The sequence below is a fragment of the Halichoerus grypus genome, chromosome 1 (assembly GCF_964656455.1).
Source record: "Halichoerus grypus chromosome 1, mHalGry1.hap1.1, whole genome shotgun sequence".
NCBI lineage: Eukaryota > Metazoa > Chordata > Mammalia > Carnivora > Phocidae > Halichoerus > Halichoerus grypus.
This window is the reverse complement of record NC_135712.1, coordinates 85,893,834-85,913,950: the sequence shown is the minus strand read 5'-3', so window position 1 is coordinate 85,913,950 and position 20,117 is coordinate 85,893,834. Positions and strand designations below refer to the sequence as shown.

The 20,117-nt window shown below is 37.9% G+C and overlaps 1 protein-coding gene across 3 annotated transcripts in view; it reads left to right on the top strand.

The window, feature by feature from the left end:
* KCNMB2 (potassium calcium-activated channel subfamily M regulatory beta subunit 2) overlaps positions 1-20,117 on the top strand; it is a 225,150-nt gene that overhangs the window by 192,800 nt on the left and 12,233 nt on the right. For all 3 annotated transcript variants that reach the window (XM_078068996.1, XM_036087513.2, XM_078069007.1), the window contains 3 exons: positions 1,023-1,145; positions 15,426-15,596; positions 17,997-18,192. In XM_078068996.1, coding sequence (XP_077925122.1) covers positions 1,023-1,145; positions 15,426-15,596; positions 17,997-18,192 — 490 coding nt within the window. The remainder of the gene's footprint in view (positions 1-1,022; positions 1,146-15,425; positions 15,597-17,996; positions 18,193-20,117) is intronic.

The following is a 20,117-nucleotide window of genomic DNA, read 5'->3' as shown; positions in this document are numbered from 1 at the left end:
CCTGGAATCATCATTTGTAATCTGGAAATAATAGCACCATCCACCTTGCAGTTTTCATAATATCAGCACAACATAATTGTATGCATATACATCTCATGATATATGCATAAATAATATATGCAAAGTGCCTGACATGTAGTAGCTAATATATCATATAATAGCTAATATTTCCAGTCTCATGCCTCCCGTTAATATAGTGTTCAACCAAAAGGAAAGCCACAAGTGATTGTGAATCATGAAGAAATCACTTTCCTTCCTTCCTTCGTTCCATTAGCTCAATATTATTTTAACTTTCAGATGTGATTACGGTTCTATGATATTTCATGTTTCTAAATCCCTAAAAAATGATTATTATGTAGAAAATAAATTATAATAGCTAACTACTTTTAGTGCTATGCTTGGAGATGAAAAAATTAAACCCATAAGCCAAATCCTAACCAAGAGAACACAACATTCCTCCAAGAGCTTGACTCTGGATCCTATAAACCTGGCCTCCGGGAGCCAGAGAGTATCTGCTTCGTCTTCTGCTTCTGTGACTTCCTCAGAGACTCGGCCACCATGGAACAAACCCACAGCTTTGGCAACAGCAGAGCATATTTAAAAGATGATGTTCCGTCACCAATATGTCACATCTGTCAGCATCAAGGAAAACAGTTTGAATAGGAAAGGAGAAAGAGAATTTTAGTATCTAAATCTGAACCAAAATTTTGGAAAAATACAGTGTAGTACAGGGTGTGAAACCATACCAAAATTAGATTTGTGGGGAAGGAATATGATGTTAACACCAATTAGAAAGCCGTGTTTCCCTACGGCGGTGGCTCTCAACCCTGGCAGTGCGTTAGAAACAACGAGGAACCTTTGGAAAAACTTGATTTTAATGTGCAGCCAGGTTTGAGAAGCACTGCTCTGTAGCAACAGAAACCTTATTTAAGAGAGTCAGTCCACTAAAGCTATCGGTTGCTGTTGTTACAGAGTTCCCAAACTTAAGGTAATGGATTTAACTTCAGTGTGTTCCCGTCTAGGTCTTTCCGCCACTCCTCCAGGACTTCCACCATAAGGAAAGGAGCCCCTGGACCAACATCCTCTAAGATGTTTATATGGACCAGTGGCCGGACCTCTTCATCTTACAGACATGATGAGAAAAGGTAAATCACGGGGATTCGGGGGGCTTTTCAGAATCATTTAACCTGACTACACAGACAGCATGCCAGTAGAAAAGCATGAGGCAACTGAGCTTTGTGTTTCACAAGTGTTAACATGGGATGGGCTCTACACCGAGGGAGTAGGCTTTCTGAAACTTTGGCCTTTCCCCTTGCACTCTCTGTGCAGTTTTGCAAAGGCTGTTCCTTGTCAGAAATGCGCTTCGCCCATGCACATCCACACCCACTCATCACTTGGCTAGTTCCAGTCCTGCTTTCAGATATCCATTCACTCACAGCCTCCCACCATCATCTTGACCAGCACAGACTTTGTGGTTTACTCGCCTTTGAATTTCCAGCCCCCACCACTGCACCCGGCACACAGTAAATGCTCAGTAAATACTGAACCAAAATGATGAAAGTTGCATTTCAAGGACATATGGCAGGGAAGGAAAGCAGAAACTATGTGAGGATGAAAAGAGGATGGACAAGTCCATGGAGCCCTCAAAGTCCTTAGAAGAATAGTCTCGGGTAAGGGAGGAATGGAGGATTGAGAAGAAAGATTGAAAGGCAAAGGCAATGTTCACAAAAGACAAAATGACAATTACACAGCTCAGTCCAGGCCACCCCCCACCCCCACCTGGGTTTAGGGAATAAATCCATTCATAAAATTCTCTGGCCATTTTTAAATATTCGTTTTTTTCTCCGTTTGTTTTCTTCTCCTTCTCTCTTTTCTCATTGACCTTACACTATTTCTTGGGTTTGGTGAAGTTTAAAACACCACTATCTATACCAGCATATTGCAACTTTGCAGAATCCGATAGAAACCAGGCTTGATAAATGATGCTGGACACAAGAAGGGACCTGAGGGAGGTTTACTTGAATGCAGTTTTGAGAACTGGTACTTTTATTTTTCCTTTTAAAGTATTACCCTACAGAGGAAATCCTTTGAAAAATTCTGAAACCAAATTGTTCTTTGCATTAACTATATATTACAGCAAAAAAACTTGGAAGCAACTTTAGTATTTATAATAGAAAATCTGTTAAATAAATCATGGAATGTAATATATCACTTAGCACTTAAAAATGCTCTGACATAATAGTAACTGAAAAATCAAGTTGAAAAATTACATACAAACTATGATTGCAGCAACAAAAATATGTATACATAGGAAAAAGCCGGGAAGGAAAAACATGTTTTTCACTTCTCCATTTTCCAAGTCCTTTGTAATGTGTTATACTATCTTAATTATGGGAAAAATAATGATATGATGTTTAAGTAAAATTACAGCCCAGAAGGCAACTAGCATTTGAACAAAGTCCTAGTGCTCATCACAACACAAGATCAACTGAAAATTCCCTATCTTTGTTCATCTCAAGGTTTCCACATGCTTTTTCTCAATGCTTAATCAAGTTATTTTTCATTTGCTTTCAAGCCGAGTAAGTGAATCCTCTTTCAGCAAGATCTTTACTATAAGACTAAAACTTGGTGTGTCATTTGAAAATTCCATATTTTGCATGTCATCTCATTTCCTAAATAAAAGAAAAAAGCCCACCAACGTGTGATGGTGAAAAATGGCAGAGGTTTTGTTTCCCTACAGCAATATTGTGACTTTCAGTGGCTAGCCTGTCTGAGGTTTTGAAGACTTCATCAGAGCAGGTGAAGTGTGATTTATTTCACCTTCTATTTATTCTCATTGAATAATTTAATTAAGTATATTTTGATATATATATACAATTTCTTTACAAAAAGATTAACACCTAAGAAGCAATTACTGTATATTACATGTTTTACACAAACTGCTCTCTTAATTTATAAGATAGAGATTATTGTGTCCATTTTACAGGTGGGGAAACTGAGGCACAGAGATTTTAAATAACTTCCCAGGGTCCGACAACTAGCCAGTGATGGAATCAGAATTTGAACTCAAGGTCATATTCTCTCCCCTGCATCCATCCCACAGCTTACATAGGCTCTTTCAAACATGAGAAACTTGGAGCAGCAGTCAAGGTCCAAGCCTGCAGGGGAGAGACTGTGTTAAATTACAGCTGAAAATTGCATATCAAAGGAGAGATAGTAAACATGTGGATATGATATATGGGCAATGTTTGTGGAGTTAAAGGTAGCCAATAATTAGCTTCATATTCTATACCATTAAAATTATATGAAACTCTTAAATTACTTTCATTTTTTTATTTTCAAATTATGATTCCAATAACTATGAGATTTAAAATAATTACATATTGACTATAAGAAATAATTTTCAGCAAGCTTTATTTATGGGGTAGAAATGCCAAGGCCTGTGAAATCAATCTGCATGGTTTTAGCCTTGAAAGTCAAAGACAAGTGGAAAAACAGCCGATGGATACAGCAACAGAATCTGCTACTAAGCCAGTATCCTTAGTTTGATGTTGGTTCATTCGTCTGTGCCTCTCGCTTGACCACACCTTCACCTTCACTGCCTAAGTCAAGACTCTTGTAGGATAGGACTCAGATTCTAAAAGTGATTTGGAACAGCGTCTATTGCTCTCTTAAGATGCTCTTAGTGGCAATGATCACGGTGATAATGAAGGTGATGATGGCTGATAATGAGTCTAGATAATTAAGGTCCTCAAGTTAATTACTTGGAAATAAATTACCTACGTGGTCTGGCAGCACTGCCCAGAACTGCGGGTAATTGCTCCACCTTCACTTTCTTATTCTGCAAACCTGGCCTCTGTGGGTCTGGCTTTTGCAGCTGGGTTCCTACAGCAATCCCGGAGGCCAGGCAACCAGAAGTCCTCAGCTCCACTCCACGCCACCTCTTCGCGAGACCACAGCCAAGCTGGTCAGGATATTGGCTTCCCTGGGATTCCTCAAAAGCTGGAACATCAGGAAATAGCTTACAGACAGGCAGAGCAACCAAGTGGAAGGAAAAGTTCACCGGAAATTCTGAAACCAAATGTCTTATGGCTCAAGGGAAGTTGAAGTCAATTTCGCATTTTTTTCATTTGTTGAATTCAAAGACAGTCCTTGTTCTGATCATCTGTATATGCAAAACCCTGATTTCTATCCTTATCCTCCATTCCACACACGAGCAGTATGAAGGAATTCTTTTTCATCTCTGAGCAAATTTCTTTGTTAGGTGAGCTTAGTTTAATCCCTAAATTGCAGGCGGCAAAATAAAACAGCAGCAACAGTAACTCATTCAGAATTTAAAGAAGGGAGAGTTTATCGGCTAAGGACATTACAGCTGAGTTTTTATCAAATATTCTTTGGATTGTTTTTATTGAATAGTGAGCTGATATAAAGGAATTTTTATCATGTTAACACACAAAGGATGGTGAAATAATAAGCATCTGAGTACCCTTCATTAAGGTTAAAAAATAAAACAATCAGAATTTTTTAAGCCCTTGAGGATACTTCCCTAATAGCACCCTTCTCCCTTTCCCAGCCCCTATCCAGAGATAACCACCTTCCTGAATTTTCTGTTTATCATTCCCTTGCTTTTTCTTCTTGAGTTTATCACATTTGAATCTTTAAACAATATATTGTTTACTTCTGAACGTTTGGAGAATTTATATAAATGGAATCATGGCTTATGAATTATTCTGCAACTGACTTTTTTCACCAAACATTATGTTTCTATGATCTATCAGGGCTGATGTGAGTAGCTATAACTCCTTTTCTCTGGTGTGTAGTATGCTATTATATGAATATACCACCATTTAGTCATCCAGTCTATTGCTAATAGACATTTGCATTATTTCTAGTTCTTTTTGTACCAACAATGCTGCTAGAATCCCTCTTGTCCGTATCTCCTTGTACACTTTGTACAAATATTTCTTAGGATATGTACCTAATTTAGGAATATTTGGTTCAAAAGTATGCACAGCTTCCACTCTACCAGGTAATGCCATTGCTTTCCGAAGCAGCCATTAATGTGATTTCAATGCTCTACAACCTCGCCTAGGGTTTTCAGATTTTTAACTTTCATTAATCAAGAGGGCACTGTGCTTTCAATTCCCATTTCTCAGATTACTAATAAGACTTAGCCTATTTCCCTTGTTCTTTTCTGTGAAGTACCTATTCAAATATGTAGTCAATTTTTCTACTGGATTTTTTTGTCTTTTTCTTATTGATTTGTAGAAATTCTTTGTAAAAATTTATATTAACCCTTTGTCTGTTTATTGTGCACAAATAGCTTCTCCCAGTTTGATACTTGCTTGCACTTTCTTTATGGTGACTTTTCATAAACATATGTTCTTACTTTAATGTGTTCTAAGTTAGCAATTTTTTGAACATTTTGAAATCCCTTCCTACTCCAAGTTCACAGTCTCTTTAACATTTTGTAGGTTTGCCTTTCACAATTAGATCTTTAATCATCTGAAGTTGACTTTTGAGTTTTGTGAAGTAGGCATCCAATTTTTTTTTTTCTCTGTGGGTAACCAATTGGCCCAGCACCTTTGATTAGATAGGATATCCTTTCCCCAGTGATCTAAAAGCCCACAGGCATCATATATTAGGTTTCCACATACACATGGATGTTTCTGGATCTCCATTTTGTTTCACTGGTCAACTTTGTCTACCTCAGACAGACACCACCCTTGAGCTTACAAATTTTATCATTGTAATAATCTTGACACCTGACAGGACAAGTCACCCACCTGTTCTTTTGTACTCAGGAGTGTATTTGCTATCCTTAGATGTTTATACTTCCATATAAATCTTAGAACCAGCTTGTCAAGTCATACCTACCCTGCTTGAAATTTTTATTGAATTTCCTGAAATTTTACTGGAATTTTATGAAATCTATTAATCAACTTATTGAAAATTTGCATCCTTATGTATCAAGTCTTTCTCTGAATATAATTAATCTCTACATTGATTTGTCTTCCCTAATGTCTCCCAATAAAGTTTTATAATTTCTCTAAAGAGAACTTGCACATAGTTCATTAGATTTATTCCTAAGTACTCCTAAGTACTGATTTTTTAATGTTTAAATTGCATTTTCTACTTTTACAGGCACATGGGAAGGGAAATGATATATCAACTTTTATTTCAACTATGCTAATTTTCTAATTAATTGTAACAATTTATCTATAAATTGTTTTTTGTATTTTCTTCATAGTCATATCATTAGTGAATAATACAATTTTGCTTCTTTTTATCAGTAAATAAACCATTTATTTATTTTCTTTCCATATTATGCTATGCCATATGTTAAATAAAACAGACAATAGTGTAACATCTTTGCTTTGTTCCTGCTCATAAAGAGGGTCCTTTAAACATTTCACCATTAACTATCAGGTTTACTATAGGTATTTCCTCTATACTGTTCACCACATTAAGAATGTTCCTATCTATTTCTAATTCAGTAAGAGTTTTCATCATGAATGGATGTTAAGTATTATCAAATATGTTTCTCTTCGTATAATGGTAACCCTTTAATATGTTTATATAATATGTAACATTAATAGATACTCAAATGATGACCAACATTATATTCCTGGGATAGCCCCAAATTGATCACGATGTGTTTTCACTTTTATGTATTGCTAGATTTAGTAAGCCAACTTGTTTTTTAAATTTTTGCATTTATGTTTATGAATGAAATTGGTCCATAATTCTCCTTTTTGTGCTGTCTGATTTGCTTTGGGCATCAAAATTTGCTAACCTCATAAATAGGTTGTATAACATTCCATCTTCTTCTATACTGCAGAATGATTTGTATGATATGGGTAGAACTCACCTATAAAACATCAGAGCCTGGTATTTCCATTATGAGGATATTTTAAATTTATGATTCTATTTTTTAATAATTTAGAACTGTTTAGATTTTCTACTTATTTCTGAATCAATTTCAGTAAGCTATATATTCGTAAGAATTTGCTGTATATTTCAATAAATTATGTATTTCAGAGTTTTCAATGTCTTGCTCTAAAGTTGCTTTAAATATCCTCTATTATCTTTCTAATCCATGCTGTATGTATCTAGGTTTTTTAATTCTTAATATTTTTTGTCCCTTCTCTATTTTATTCTTGATCAGTCTTGTCAGAGATTTGTCTATTTCATTAGTCTTTTCAAAAAATTAATTTTGAATTCATTGATCCTCTAATATAATTTATCTTCTATTACTTATTATCTCCCTCTTATATTTTCTTTTAATATATTCTCTTAATCTTTTTATAACTCCCTAAGTTAGATGCCTAGCATATTAATTTTCAGGCCCCTTTATTATCTAATACAAGCATTTAATGTTATACATTTCTAACCATGTATTGGTTTAGTCACATCCCATTAGTCACTCTACAGTGTTTTTATTATCATTAAGTCCTTAATAGATTAAATTATCACATTTTATTCTATGACCCATGAGTTCTTTGGAACTTGATTTTTATTTCCATATATAGAGCCATTCTAGTTATTTTTTGTTGTTGTTGTTATTTATTTTTATAACATTATTGCAATAGAGCCAAATGATGTGGTCAACATAAAGGTAATACTTCTCAAAGGTGCTTTAGGTTATAAGGATACCTTAACTTATCTAAATGATTCACATAATTTTCTCTTTCCTTCTATATTTTTCACTACGGACTTTTTATCCATTCCAATATGCTAGTAGATCAGGTAAAAAATAAATAAGAATTAAAAATTAAGATACCACTGGGAAATTGTGTGATCTGGGAAGTTAAAGGCAGGACTAAAAAGAAATAACTCCTACTTTTGTTTCTATAATTTTGCTCTCATCTTTTGTCTATTATTCATAAAATAATCTTACAAGACTTCCTGGGAAGTCCTGTGGATTAATAAGCTCACAATAACATTAGGTTCATGGACAAAACCTTTCGTATTAATGACTATATTAAAAGTGACTGTCATTTGTTCCCAAAACTCAAAGCACATTTCACTCAATGGAATGTGTACTTTAAAAGATTGGAAACAGAATAATAATTCAATTAATCAAAATGGACTGCATAAAAATACACCTCCTAGCTCAAGGGGAAAAAACATGAAATCTGGAACTAATAGAAGAGGACATGCATATGAAGAAGCACAACTCAAAAAGTCTTTGGAAGTCTTTCGTGGACAAAAGGCAGACAATGGCTGTTTTAATCAATGCCACTCCCAGTCTGCCATGTGAGATAGCAGGTTTAGTGTTCCTGGAACAGAAATATATAGCAACTCTGCTCATTTCAGCTCAGGTGGCACTCAGCAATCCACTGCCCCACAGATTCACCCCCATAATCTCTAACAGAAGACACTTTTCCCTGAAGTCTAGAAATGAGAGCTAGTAGTGCCTGGAAAGCTTGAACTTTTTCTGGAAAGAATATTAAATTTGTTGATGGTAGAGTCCAATGGGCACTGATAGGAAAAAAAAAAAGCCAAGAGCCTGTTCTAGCCATGGTTCTCTGATTTATTCGGTTTCAATTGGCCATTTAGCCTCCTTATGCTGGCTACCTCACAACCTAAGCATATTGTAGTCATTTCTAGCCCACATAAAAGGAACATATTTTGTGACCCTAATAAATGCAAGAGACTGAGCCTACAAAGATTAATGTGGTCTGGCTCTAATTCTTAAGCAGCTCAGTATTCATTAGGCCAAAATGACGTAAATATAAATATTCAATATGTTAATTATTATGTATGAGTTTCTGAAGCATCTCCCCCAAGTAACTTCAGATATACAGAATTCTTTATTTTTATTCATATCCTCTCTACTTCTCTTTTCCACACCCTCCCCAGGTCCTCTCACAGCTCTGGACCTATCCTCCTGCCCTCTCTGTGTTCTAGCACTCTTGGTGTCTTTTGTTTCTCTGAGGAGAGAATCTCATTAAAACACACAGTGTTACTTATTCCGGACACAAATGATGCTTGGATCTAAACTTTCATCTCCTCTGCTACTCCTTTTTTTCCACTCCTTTTTATCAAACACCTGAAACATGGGAAGAGTTTCGGAATCAGCCTCTCCCTACCACCAGACATAAACTTTTTTAAACAACCAGCCACACTAACATGAGTGATCTTTCTAAAATACAAATGTAATTATATCATTTCATTCCTTAAATTCTTCTAATGGTTCTTCTAACTTCAGAAGACACACAAGGTCCCTTACCTCTGGCCCCTGCGTATGTAACCAGCTTGTTGCCTGCCTCCCCCGCCCACCAGATCCTAGAATCCAACCACACTCAACTACTAATCTCTCACATTCTGCCTGGATACCCTTCTCTTTCTCAATTGTTTGCTCATCAAAAACTCACTTCAGTCTGTTATAGGACCCTTAATCATTGCTGCTGAAATCAAGTTATAGCCTTCATTGGCACACTTCTACACCACCTTCCTGATTATAAAGCATAGCCCTGGGACAGTTTACTACCACCAATCTGTTGAATGCCCAGTTCAAGGAATACCCAACACAGTGATAGTCAATTTGCCTGAAGCCACTATACAAAAAAAAAAAAAAAAAAGCCAATTATTTCAATGAATTTCTCAAATTTAGCTATGTGCCAGAAACCCAATATGATCATTGTAACCGTACATAGTTCTATGGGTTAGCATGTTGCCAAACTGCATATTACGCACAGTTCAACTTCTTCAACTTTCCCCCAGCAGAGGGTCCCACCATTCTTACCCAGACCTCTCCTGTTGTAATAGCAGGACCAGAGCAGAGACAACTTAAACATTTTGTAAGATGATGTTATAAGGACAAAAAAAAAAAAAAAAAAAAACTTTTCAAATGAAACTTCACAGAATCTTCAAAAAGCTGTTAAAATTCCTGTCCAAAATTAATTACCATAACCTTATGAATAGTTAAAAGAAACAAATTTTGGTTAATTGATAAAATTGACAAATCTATCAAATTAGTCAGTATGAAATTTTCCATAAGAATCTCAATGATGCTAAAATGTTAGGAAAACAGCAAATGATTCTAAAAAAGTTTTGAAAAAAATAGGTGTAAACTGAGATTCTCCCAAATGAAACACTAAATTTTTGTTATAACTATTAGAAGAATATATTCGCACACATAGTCAAGAAAGATATATCTGTGAATGTATTCATAAGAATATATTTAAAAAGAGACTCAGTCTCCCTAGGAAGCTTAGCTTTGAAAAAAAGTCAAATCTTACAATGCTGCTAAAAAGAATATATTCATAAGAAAAATTTACTTTTTGATTGAATGTGTTCTTACAATATCCATAACAAAGAGGCATGCATATTCATTTACTATACTTAAGACAATACTCCTTAAAATAAGTCTATGTTAAGTGTAATAAAGTAGGCAAACTATTCATTTAGCAAAGTGATCCTTCAGCAAACTGGCTCTTGGTGAATTAGCTATTCAGTAACTGATCTTTTGGCAAATGGCCCCAGAACATTGATTTGCTTCCCTTTTCTTCTCTCAAATCAATTTCACTGGTCTCTCACCCAGCCCCCTCAGGACATGTCTTACTCATTTTGTATCCCCAGAACTCAGCATGGTGTGTTTCATCTTATGAGGATTTTAAAATATTGACAAATAAACAAATGAATTAATAAATAACCTTTACCCTGCCTTAACCTCGAATATTTTTTTTTTTTCCCAGCAGGCTAACTACCAGGGGAATCTTGAATTAATAAATAACCCTTAACCCTGCCTTAATCTGAATATTTTTTTCCCAGCAGGCTAACTACCAGGGGAATCCGAATTTAAATAGGGAAGGCTAAGGAGAAAAATCTTACACACTTTACTCTTTCTAGCCATGTTTGTTATCACATAATCTCATAAATAATTGGTTTAGGAACTATAGACCGAGTCCTAATATCAAACTTTAAGAAGCTATCCAGATATGGAGTTCGAAATAAAATTGTATTGTGCCAAATTTGCTTGGGAAAAAAAGCTTTATTGGACAATTGAAAATCCGTTTCTGTGCAAGATATTTTGTTATACTTGGATTTGCCTTGTGGATTTATTACCAGACTTTTGTTGGATTTGGCTTGTACATTTATTAATAACTCCCATTCACCAAAAAGATTTGGACAGAATGCTTCCTGTACATGTAGTAAAGACTGTCCATATCTACTGTTTGTTGCTGTCACTATCTATAAATGTTGACTTATATCCACCATATTGATTCAGAGTTCACCATGAAGCCAAGACTGCCTCGACAGAGCTCAAACATACTGCTTTTCTGGAACATACCAAGGCTAGATCTGCATCAAACTTATAAATCCAAATTCATGCTCTTTACCTATTGTTGGACATCTCTCATATTCAAAACCAAATTTATAGCCATGCCTCAAACTTTTCCTCCCGAGACCTCTACTTCATTGAACCATACTGGCCTTCATTCCCTTATGTCTTCCCCTGCCCCCTTTCAGGTAGATTCATAGAGAATAAATGCAAAGAACCAAAGAGAGATAAAAAACCAGCCGTGTTAGTAGTGGCACAGTAACTCCCAAAGTACAAGCTTTCCTAGTATAAAGCCTGAAATATAGCACTGAAGACAGCTTGGCATGAAAGGGCCCACCTAACTAACCATGAGCCTCAGGCTGTGAATACTGCCTTCCCCAACTGGGGCTTACTACCTGGAGAAAGGAAGGCCAAGGCATACCAGGCCTGAACAAAGACAAGTCCAAAAGGATTTTTTAAAAATTGTGCCATACATGAATGATGATATTCAAACTCACCCAAAAGATAGACCTGGCCCCTTGACTGTCAGGCTCTGGCCCATCTCACCAATCAAATCAGTCACTCCTCCACCTGAGCTTAGGACACTATGCTTGTGAGGGCAAGAATGTATAAAGGCACCATCAGCCTCTCCCTTCTTAGCCAGAGCAGCAAAAGTCCTTTCTTGGAAACCCTGAAGAGTAAGGACATAAGAATCCCAGTTTTAACACTTTCTACCATTTCCCCAGTGATCCAAGCCAAGTACTTGGGCATAAATTTAAACTACATCCTTCTGACTTCCTCATCATCCTCTACATTCTATCAATCACCAAACCCTAAAGTTTTATCTCCACATATTTCTCCATATATCCCTTTCTCTCCATCTATCCTACCTCAATCCTATATCCAGGTCTCATCATCCTCTGCCAACACTACAGTAAAAATTTCCTAATTCTTTCTGATTTGTCTTGCTCCATTTCTAATCTAATCTCCACACTGCAGCCAGAGTGATCATTCTGAAACTCAGTTCTGATTATGTCACTCTGACAGCTTTCTGTTAACTACAGGATAAAAGCCAAGCTCTTTAGAATGACTTCCAAAATCCTTCATGACCTACCACTTTTCCAAACTCATCTGTCCCATTTCCCTGGCCCCACACTCATCCCAGTAATATGAAAATGTCTGTAGTTTCTGACAGTCACCAAACAGTTGCAAATCTTCATCCCTTTGTTCATGTGATTCCTTCTGTCTGAAATCCCCTTGAGTCCCCGTCTCATTTGGTTAACTCTGATTCAATCTTGAAGATTCTGCTTAAGGCATTACCTCCAGGAAGCCTTCCCTAACCTTAATGCCTCATTGCTTCCTGTCCTGCTCTCTCAGGCTAGAGGAAAATTACTCCTCTTTTGTACTCACTCTGTGAATTGCTCCATCATTGAATTCACTACCCTATGTTGATATTTATTTTCATGTTTGTCTTGGGCAGGGGCCATATCCCCAGGAACTAGAGGCTATCAGCACTCAAGATAAGTGTGTGGACTTAAACTGAGCTCTTTGTTCTCCCAAATCATTCATTCCTTAATTTATCCATGAATTCAATAATAATTTATTGATGAATTTCATGGGTATGGCCCACCCAACTCATCTACTTTATTTTTGCTGAGTAATATTCTGATTTCCTTGATACATTTTGGCCTGTGTGGAAACCAATCATTTTCCTTCTTCTCTACAATTTCAGAGCATATAAAGAACATTTGTTAACCATTTCCAGATTGTGATTTGTTTTTAAATTGCTCATTTGAATCATTTTTATATGCTTCTTGTCCTGGTGACATAACTGACTGATTACACTGCATCTTTCATGGGTATGGACTGACCTAAGTGATGTGGAGTGACAGGCTAATCCTCTGGAACTATGAGACTGCTGTTTTCCTTTGCTGGATTCCATCTGCAGGAAATGCAAATCTCAGAGGCAGCCATCAGAATTAAATACATTTTGATAAATAATAGCCTAGTGACATCACATTACAACAGCTCTTTGAAGTCACTCAGAGACTGAGCCCGTCTCTTCCTGCCTACTACTGGCTTTGGCAGCTAATGGGCACAGATTTTTTTTTAATTCAAGTTAATAAGGAGTCAAGTTTAAAGAGCTTTGATATAAATCTTTCATTTTCCAAAGGAAATCTCAGGAAACAAATAGAAAAACTTAGCGGGTGGGTGGTGGCCAGTCTATGGAAGTCAAAAACAGAGCAGAGCAGCAAGTCTGGAGGAATTGGGCTTGGGAGCTGGAGAATAGTGGAAGATACGGACTCTCAGGACTTCTGGCATTGAAGATAATGAGCATAGAGAGTGAGAAGAGGGGGGAAGTAGGAAGAACATGACCACAGAAAGATGGCTTCTATTTAGCTATGATTCTCCTACTACAATGGGCCCACTCTTCAAGGAAACAGTAGATTTGTATAAACTACCTCATGAAGAGAACTTTAAATAATAATAAGCTAATTGGTTAATTTTACACTCTAATAACTAGATTAATAAATACCCTATAACCTTTCGGAAATAAATATTAAGTCCATACATGTTCTCACACTTCTACAGGGAATCAAAATATCTAACAACCAGCCCAGAATGAACTAGCCAACCAGAATGGCATGCAAACCATAAATATCAGTAAGGCCAGCCTGGAGCACAAAGCAAAATAGAAGCCCTGAATATACACATAATTGTACAAATAACAGGCATCTCTTCCCTCCCCTGCAAAGTTCCTTTCTGGATTTTACTCTGGTTTCTTTTCCAAGCAACAAGAATGACTAGTGATAAAAATTTTAAAGGAAAATCTGGTTATTCTTGTGTATATTGGGGTATAAGAGTTTCTTCCTCTATTTTCAGCTTTCTATTTGTCTTTCTCTCTGTTCCCAGGCCCTAAATAAGGCCAGCAACTCCCCTACTCCTGAACCCCTGTACTCCAAAGCTCCCTTCTCAAAATAGAAACTAGAGGAGCCTGAGCTGCTCCTTCCCTGGTCATCTGTTTTACTGAATCCCACACTTCTCACTTATCTCTCCAAGCATCCAGCACCCCAGCAACTTCTTCTTTTCTGTCTTCTCCTCCAGATCTTGTTTCAGATCCAGTCTTGCACTCATAAGCTTTCTACATTATTCATTTCCCTGCCATTCTGTCCTTTAGAAATTCTTTGGAAGATTGTAGCAATTTTAGGATATTTTGATGCTCCTGTAGCTGTAGCCTCCCACCCCATTTTCCAGCGGGAGCACTCGTTAAACGCTTCATGTCAGTCATTCTTCTGGATAATTTACTTAGGTCATCTCATTTAACCATTACTATGCAGTTAAACATTATTCCCACTTTGCAGGAAACTGGGAATCAGAAAGACTGAGGAGCTTGCATTGATCACACAGGTAGTAAGTGGGAAGTCGGGTTTTGAACTCAGGAGCCAGTTTGGTCCAATCTCATGTTCTTTCTTACCCTAAGTTTCTGCTCTAAAATAAAAAACAAAAGTACTAATAAAACTATCCAAAGTTATGGAGTCTGGCCCTGACTGGCATTTTTCGAAACTCAACCAAGTGTTTTATATCTATAAAAAAAAAAGACTGGGTCACCACTCCACATTTTCACATTGCTTATAAATCTCAAGTCAACAGAGCCCTAAGCAACCTTAAGCTTGAGAAAAATATTAACCAAAATAACTTCTGTCTATTACTACTGAAGGGAAATAAGGTATTAAGTTGATAGATTTCTGATGTCTACTGCCATTTATTTGAATTAATGCTCCATTAGGTATTCAGAGGGTATAAAAAGATCAATGATGACCAGCTGGAGGTTAAATGGCAAATCCAAAGCAGTATTTTAAGAGTTGAAGGGAGTGCTTTCTTTCTTTAGATTTAAGAGAAGGAAAAAGCATTTCCAATTAGACATGGGCCCCAAGTAAAGAAGGGTGATTTTTTCTGCTCAAGGTTGCTGCGTACACGTGTGTGTTGGGAGGCAATTGTCAGTCACATGCTGGGATCTGATTGCATTCAGGTAGGTTTGGAGGGCTCCTCTAGGCCCCTCTACCCTAGGAAGGCATGGGCAGAGACTTACCCACTCTTTAGGGGTGTGCTGATTAACTGTGAACTTCATGTAAGACTGTATTATTTTCAACCTCAGAAATATTTACCAAAAAATCAGGGACCATGACCTCCTGGACAAAAGGAAAACTGTCACAGCACTGAAGGCAGGAGAGGACCGGGCCATTCTCCTGGGACTGGCCATGATGGTCTGCTCCATCATGATGTACTTTCTGCTGGGAATCACACTCCTGCGCTCATACATGCAGAGGTAATGCCGTTGGGTTGGTGGGACACGGTCGTTGGTCTTCCCCTTCTCCTTCCTCTCCCATAGCTTATCAGCCCTAACGTCCTCTTCCTCACCTTCTTTCCCAATAAGTACTTTGAACAGTGCCTGGCACGTAATATTTTTAATAATGTTATTAAATAATAATGATAAGAATAGTTCTGTGTATAAGAATAGGCTGCCTACTATGTGCAGGGACTTTCCAGACATGACTTGCTTAATGCTCATGAATACTTTATAAGGGAAGTTCAATATGAATACACTCATTGTAAAAATGGCCAAACTGAGGCTCAAGATAGTTATAATTTGCCTGATATCACACAACGATAGCATATGGCAGAGATAAGATTCAAACCCACATCCCACTCATTCCAGAGTCCCTATTCTTGCCTCTTCACACCTTTGCTCTCCACCATCGTTCCTTTTCTAGCCCACGCCCCTCTTCATCACCCCACACTTTGGTGGTTCTCAACTGCACATTTATATTTTCTGAGAAACTTTAAAAAACACTGATGCCCAGCACCCCCACCATCGCCCCCAGAAGGTCAGATTTAATGGTCTGTAGTGGGACCCAGTTACCAGTAGCTTTCAAAGTTCCCCCCAGTGATCCTAATGTGCTGTCAAGGCTGAGAAACACTGCTATGCATCAACTTTTAACAATAACAGAGTTTGAACCCTTTTTATTTTAATATTTGCCCTAGGTTTACTGAATAGATAGGGAGGCCATTAAATACTGAAACAGCAAGTGTACTTCCCCCTGAGTAAGGCGCGTGATAAATCCCCACAGCCTCTCTAGCTAACTGTTGTCCATAAATTGGATGCTTTGAGCACAGGGCAGCCCGGCATTGCTGTAACTAATGGGGAAAGTCTCACAGCGGCTCAGCTTAAAGAAACCAGGCCCTTTCCAATGAAAAATTGAGATTTCGCTCTGAAAGAGAATCAAGCGATTTTGTGGCATTCATTTCTCCACCTAAATTAATACTTTCGTTTTAGAAGCAAAATGTAGCAGAAATACAGTAATTTGCTAAAATTAAGGCGTCATCTTCCCTGTTTGTGGCTGCTCCGTGCTGTGGCTCTGATGTCTTCAGCTGTGCTCCTTCTCAGTGAAAGCGCTGACGCCTCAGGCCTGAGTGCTCACTGATCCCCAAACCGCCTTCAGATCGTCACACCTGCTTAGAACCATCTGAGACTTTGTTCCCCTTTGTATAAGCAAAATCTGACCATCCATGCCCTAGGAAAATACAACTTGCCACACCGGAGGGGGCAAGGGCTAGTATCCTGGCCTGGCATAAAGTCGGACGTGAAAAGGGAAGTCAACACATGTCCAGCCAAAGGAAGGGGTATTAATCTGCAAAGAAAATGTGCCATTTTCTGATCATTATGGTAATCAGCTTATACCCAGAAGTAAAACTTTGATTGCCAGTGTGTCACTTCTTAATCACAAATATTATCCTTGATCATAAAATTATAAGTATTTTGGAATGAAAAACTAACCAACGGGCAGCTGGAGGGTTTTTTTCCTTTTTTTTGATCTTTCTAATAGAGGTTCCTAGGACACTGACATGAACCCGTTATCTCCATAGAAGGGTCTCTTTGCCACTGTGTTCAAAGGGAGGCAACACAGAGCCATGGAATGAGCCCGGGTCTTCGAGAAATACAGGAGTGGGTAGAATCACCGTTTCCATCACTTACTAGCTGTGTGCCCTTACCTGTTTCCTGATTTCTCTGACCTTCACCTTTTAAAAAAATTAACCCACCTTACAAAGTTTTGGAAATGTATATAAAGCACCGAGTAGGGTGAAGACAGGTGCCACAAGTGATTGCTTTTGGTACAATAAAAGGGTGGAGTTATCTTTTCTCCCTTATTAGAAAGACCGTAAAGAAATATATCACAGTCCTTCTGTCTGTCAAGTTATATGTCAAGCCCCTCCCCCCTCTGTCATCTCCCCTTCCCTTTCTCCCTCACACCTTCACTGCCTACCAACTGGGCAGACATAACAAGTGAGGCCTGGTGTGTGGCAGGAAGCTGCTTACAAGGTAGAACTCAGGGTGAATACAGGTTGCGATATAAAAGATGCCTTATGCTTACCAGTGAATGTGAGAAGGAAGTAAGAACCTAACTTAAACCAAGCACTGGATATTATAGTACGTCTGACAGAAGTCACTGGAAACGCTTTCAAGTGCCAGGCAAAGTTTATTCATGTTTATATTGCAGTTGGCCTAAAGCTACTCTATTCAAAGGCATAAACTTTAACAAATAGATTGCATGATAGATCTGGAAAAGATTCTTCAGGTTAGGGAGTCGACAGACGATCCCCTCTGATGACACCTTCCTCGTTCTTAGTATCCAGGCCTGTGTTTGTTCCCTCTCCCCTTTCTCTGTAGCGTGTGGACCGAGGAGTCTCAATGCACCTTGGTGAATGCGTCCATCACAGAAACATTTAATTGCTCCTTCAGCTGTGGTCCGGACTGCTGGAAACTCTCTCAGTACCCCTGCCTCCAGGTATACGTTAACCTGACTTCTTCCGGTGAAAAGTTCCTTCTCTACCACACCGAAGAGACCATGAAAATCAATCAGAAGGTAAGAGCGTGGCGCACACACACCACATTTCGGTCACCTCCCACAGAGCTCCCACGCTAAGCCCATCTCCCTCTGAAGTTCCTCTGTGCCAGCATTTCAAAGGAAAATACCACTGAGAAGCAGGCTCTGCCTCATCCCTTCACAGAACTATTTGACTCTTGCCTGGGAGACATTTATTTTCTGTGCATGTTGCAGACAAATCATTCCCCCACTTTGTGGTAGTGCAGATTTACCCTTTACTTTCATCTAGAAGAGTAAACATCCTATCATTTATACACAAATAGACTGAGTCTTTCAAAGCAAATGTGCAGCTTAGTCCAAGTCATACAAGCCAGAAAAAAAAAAAAAAAAAAAAAACAGGTATTCATCATATGTCTGAGAGCACCGGAGTGAAACAGTATTTTCCTTTCCCACAGTCATTGTCACTTTGTGCTGTGGCCATAGGGATGTAACTTCATCTCTCTGAGCTTCAACTTCCTTTTCTCTAACATCTTTCAAGGTCATTTTGAGGATCAGGGCTACGTATGTAAGGTATGGAGCAGACCACAGCGCCTGCACAGGGGAGCCCTTCAATCCATGGTCATAGTGTGTGTGTTTGTGTTTCTTTCTTTTTATATATTATGTTCATAGAGGCTGAATTTTCCAGCACTGATATATTCAAATCTATGGGGTAGATGCTCAACAAAGGTGTATTGTATGAAAGCTCTACATAACACTCGCATTTATAAGGTCTGGGATCACCAGTAAAGTGTCAACAGAACCCACCTGCCATTATCAATTTTAAGTTAAATATATTGAGCTTTGGATTTCTGGTAGCAATTTAGATATGCCAAGAGAACCTGATGCTACTCTCCAGTAGGACAGTTGGCCCTCATTACTAGGATACAACCCTCATGAACCCCACTCTTTCTTGTAAAAACTTATTTTCATCACAATTATCAGCACCTAAATGATACATATGTATGGAAAAAAATGCAGTGGTTTGTAAATTAGATGCTAGAACATAGGATTTGCTTTGTGATATATTGACACAAAGTAAGAAAATCCACCTTGCCTTTTGGTCACAGTAACTTTAAAAAATCCTTGCCGGTATCTCTGAGGACTGAACATAATGAATATTTCAGAGACCGTCTTTTGAAAATGTCTGCTCTGATTTCCTTTGGTTTGTGGCAGCCACAAATAATACCAATCCTAACCCTGTTCTGCAAATATATAAAGCTTAGCTCTCCCACAAGTGTTTGTTTTTCAAGATCTTCCCTCAAGTCAGATCTTTAAATCAAAGCTGACCTGTAATGGTGAATGCCTATAAAGCTCTCAGATCTCTGTGGAACTGGAAATTGGCCAAAGGTGAAGAGGCATCCAAAAGTAGGACAAATTTCCATTTCCTCGTTTTGACATTTTATCACTACAGCCCTGTGAATGCATTATTTAGGCTATAAACAGGGAGTGAACCTACCATAGGAAGGCTCAGTTAAAAATTTATCTGTCTGCTGTCAGCATGATACTAGTTCATCATTTGGTTTATTTGCCACATTACCTTGCTTTTAACCATGAATTATAACACACATACTGAAACATGCAAGAAATGAAAGGGTGTGCAGCTCAAGCATGTATTATAGAGACCACCACGAGGGTAAAGAAGTAAAACATTTCCTCCACCACAAAAATATCCCTCATGCCCCCTCCCAGTAACTACAGGCTCTGTCCCATGCCAAAGATAACAACTGTCCTGACAATATGGCAATTACTTTTTTTTGTATTTTTCTTTGTAGTGTCGTCCCCTAAGCATGTATCCTTAAACATCATCTTTTAGGTTTGTCTGGTTTTTAAATATTATATAAATGGAATTACACAGAATATTTCCCTTTGTGTCTGGCTTCTTTCACATAACACTTAACGTTTGCTAGAGCCCTTCCACTTGGTGT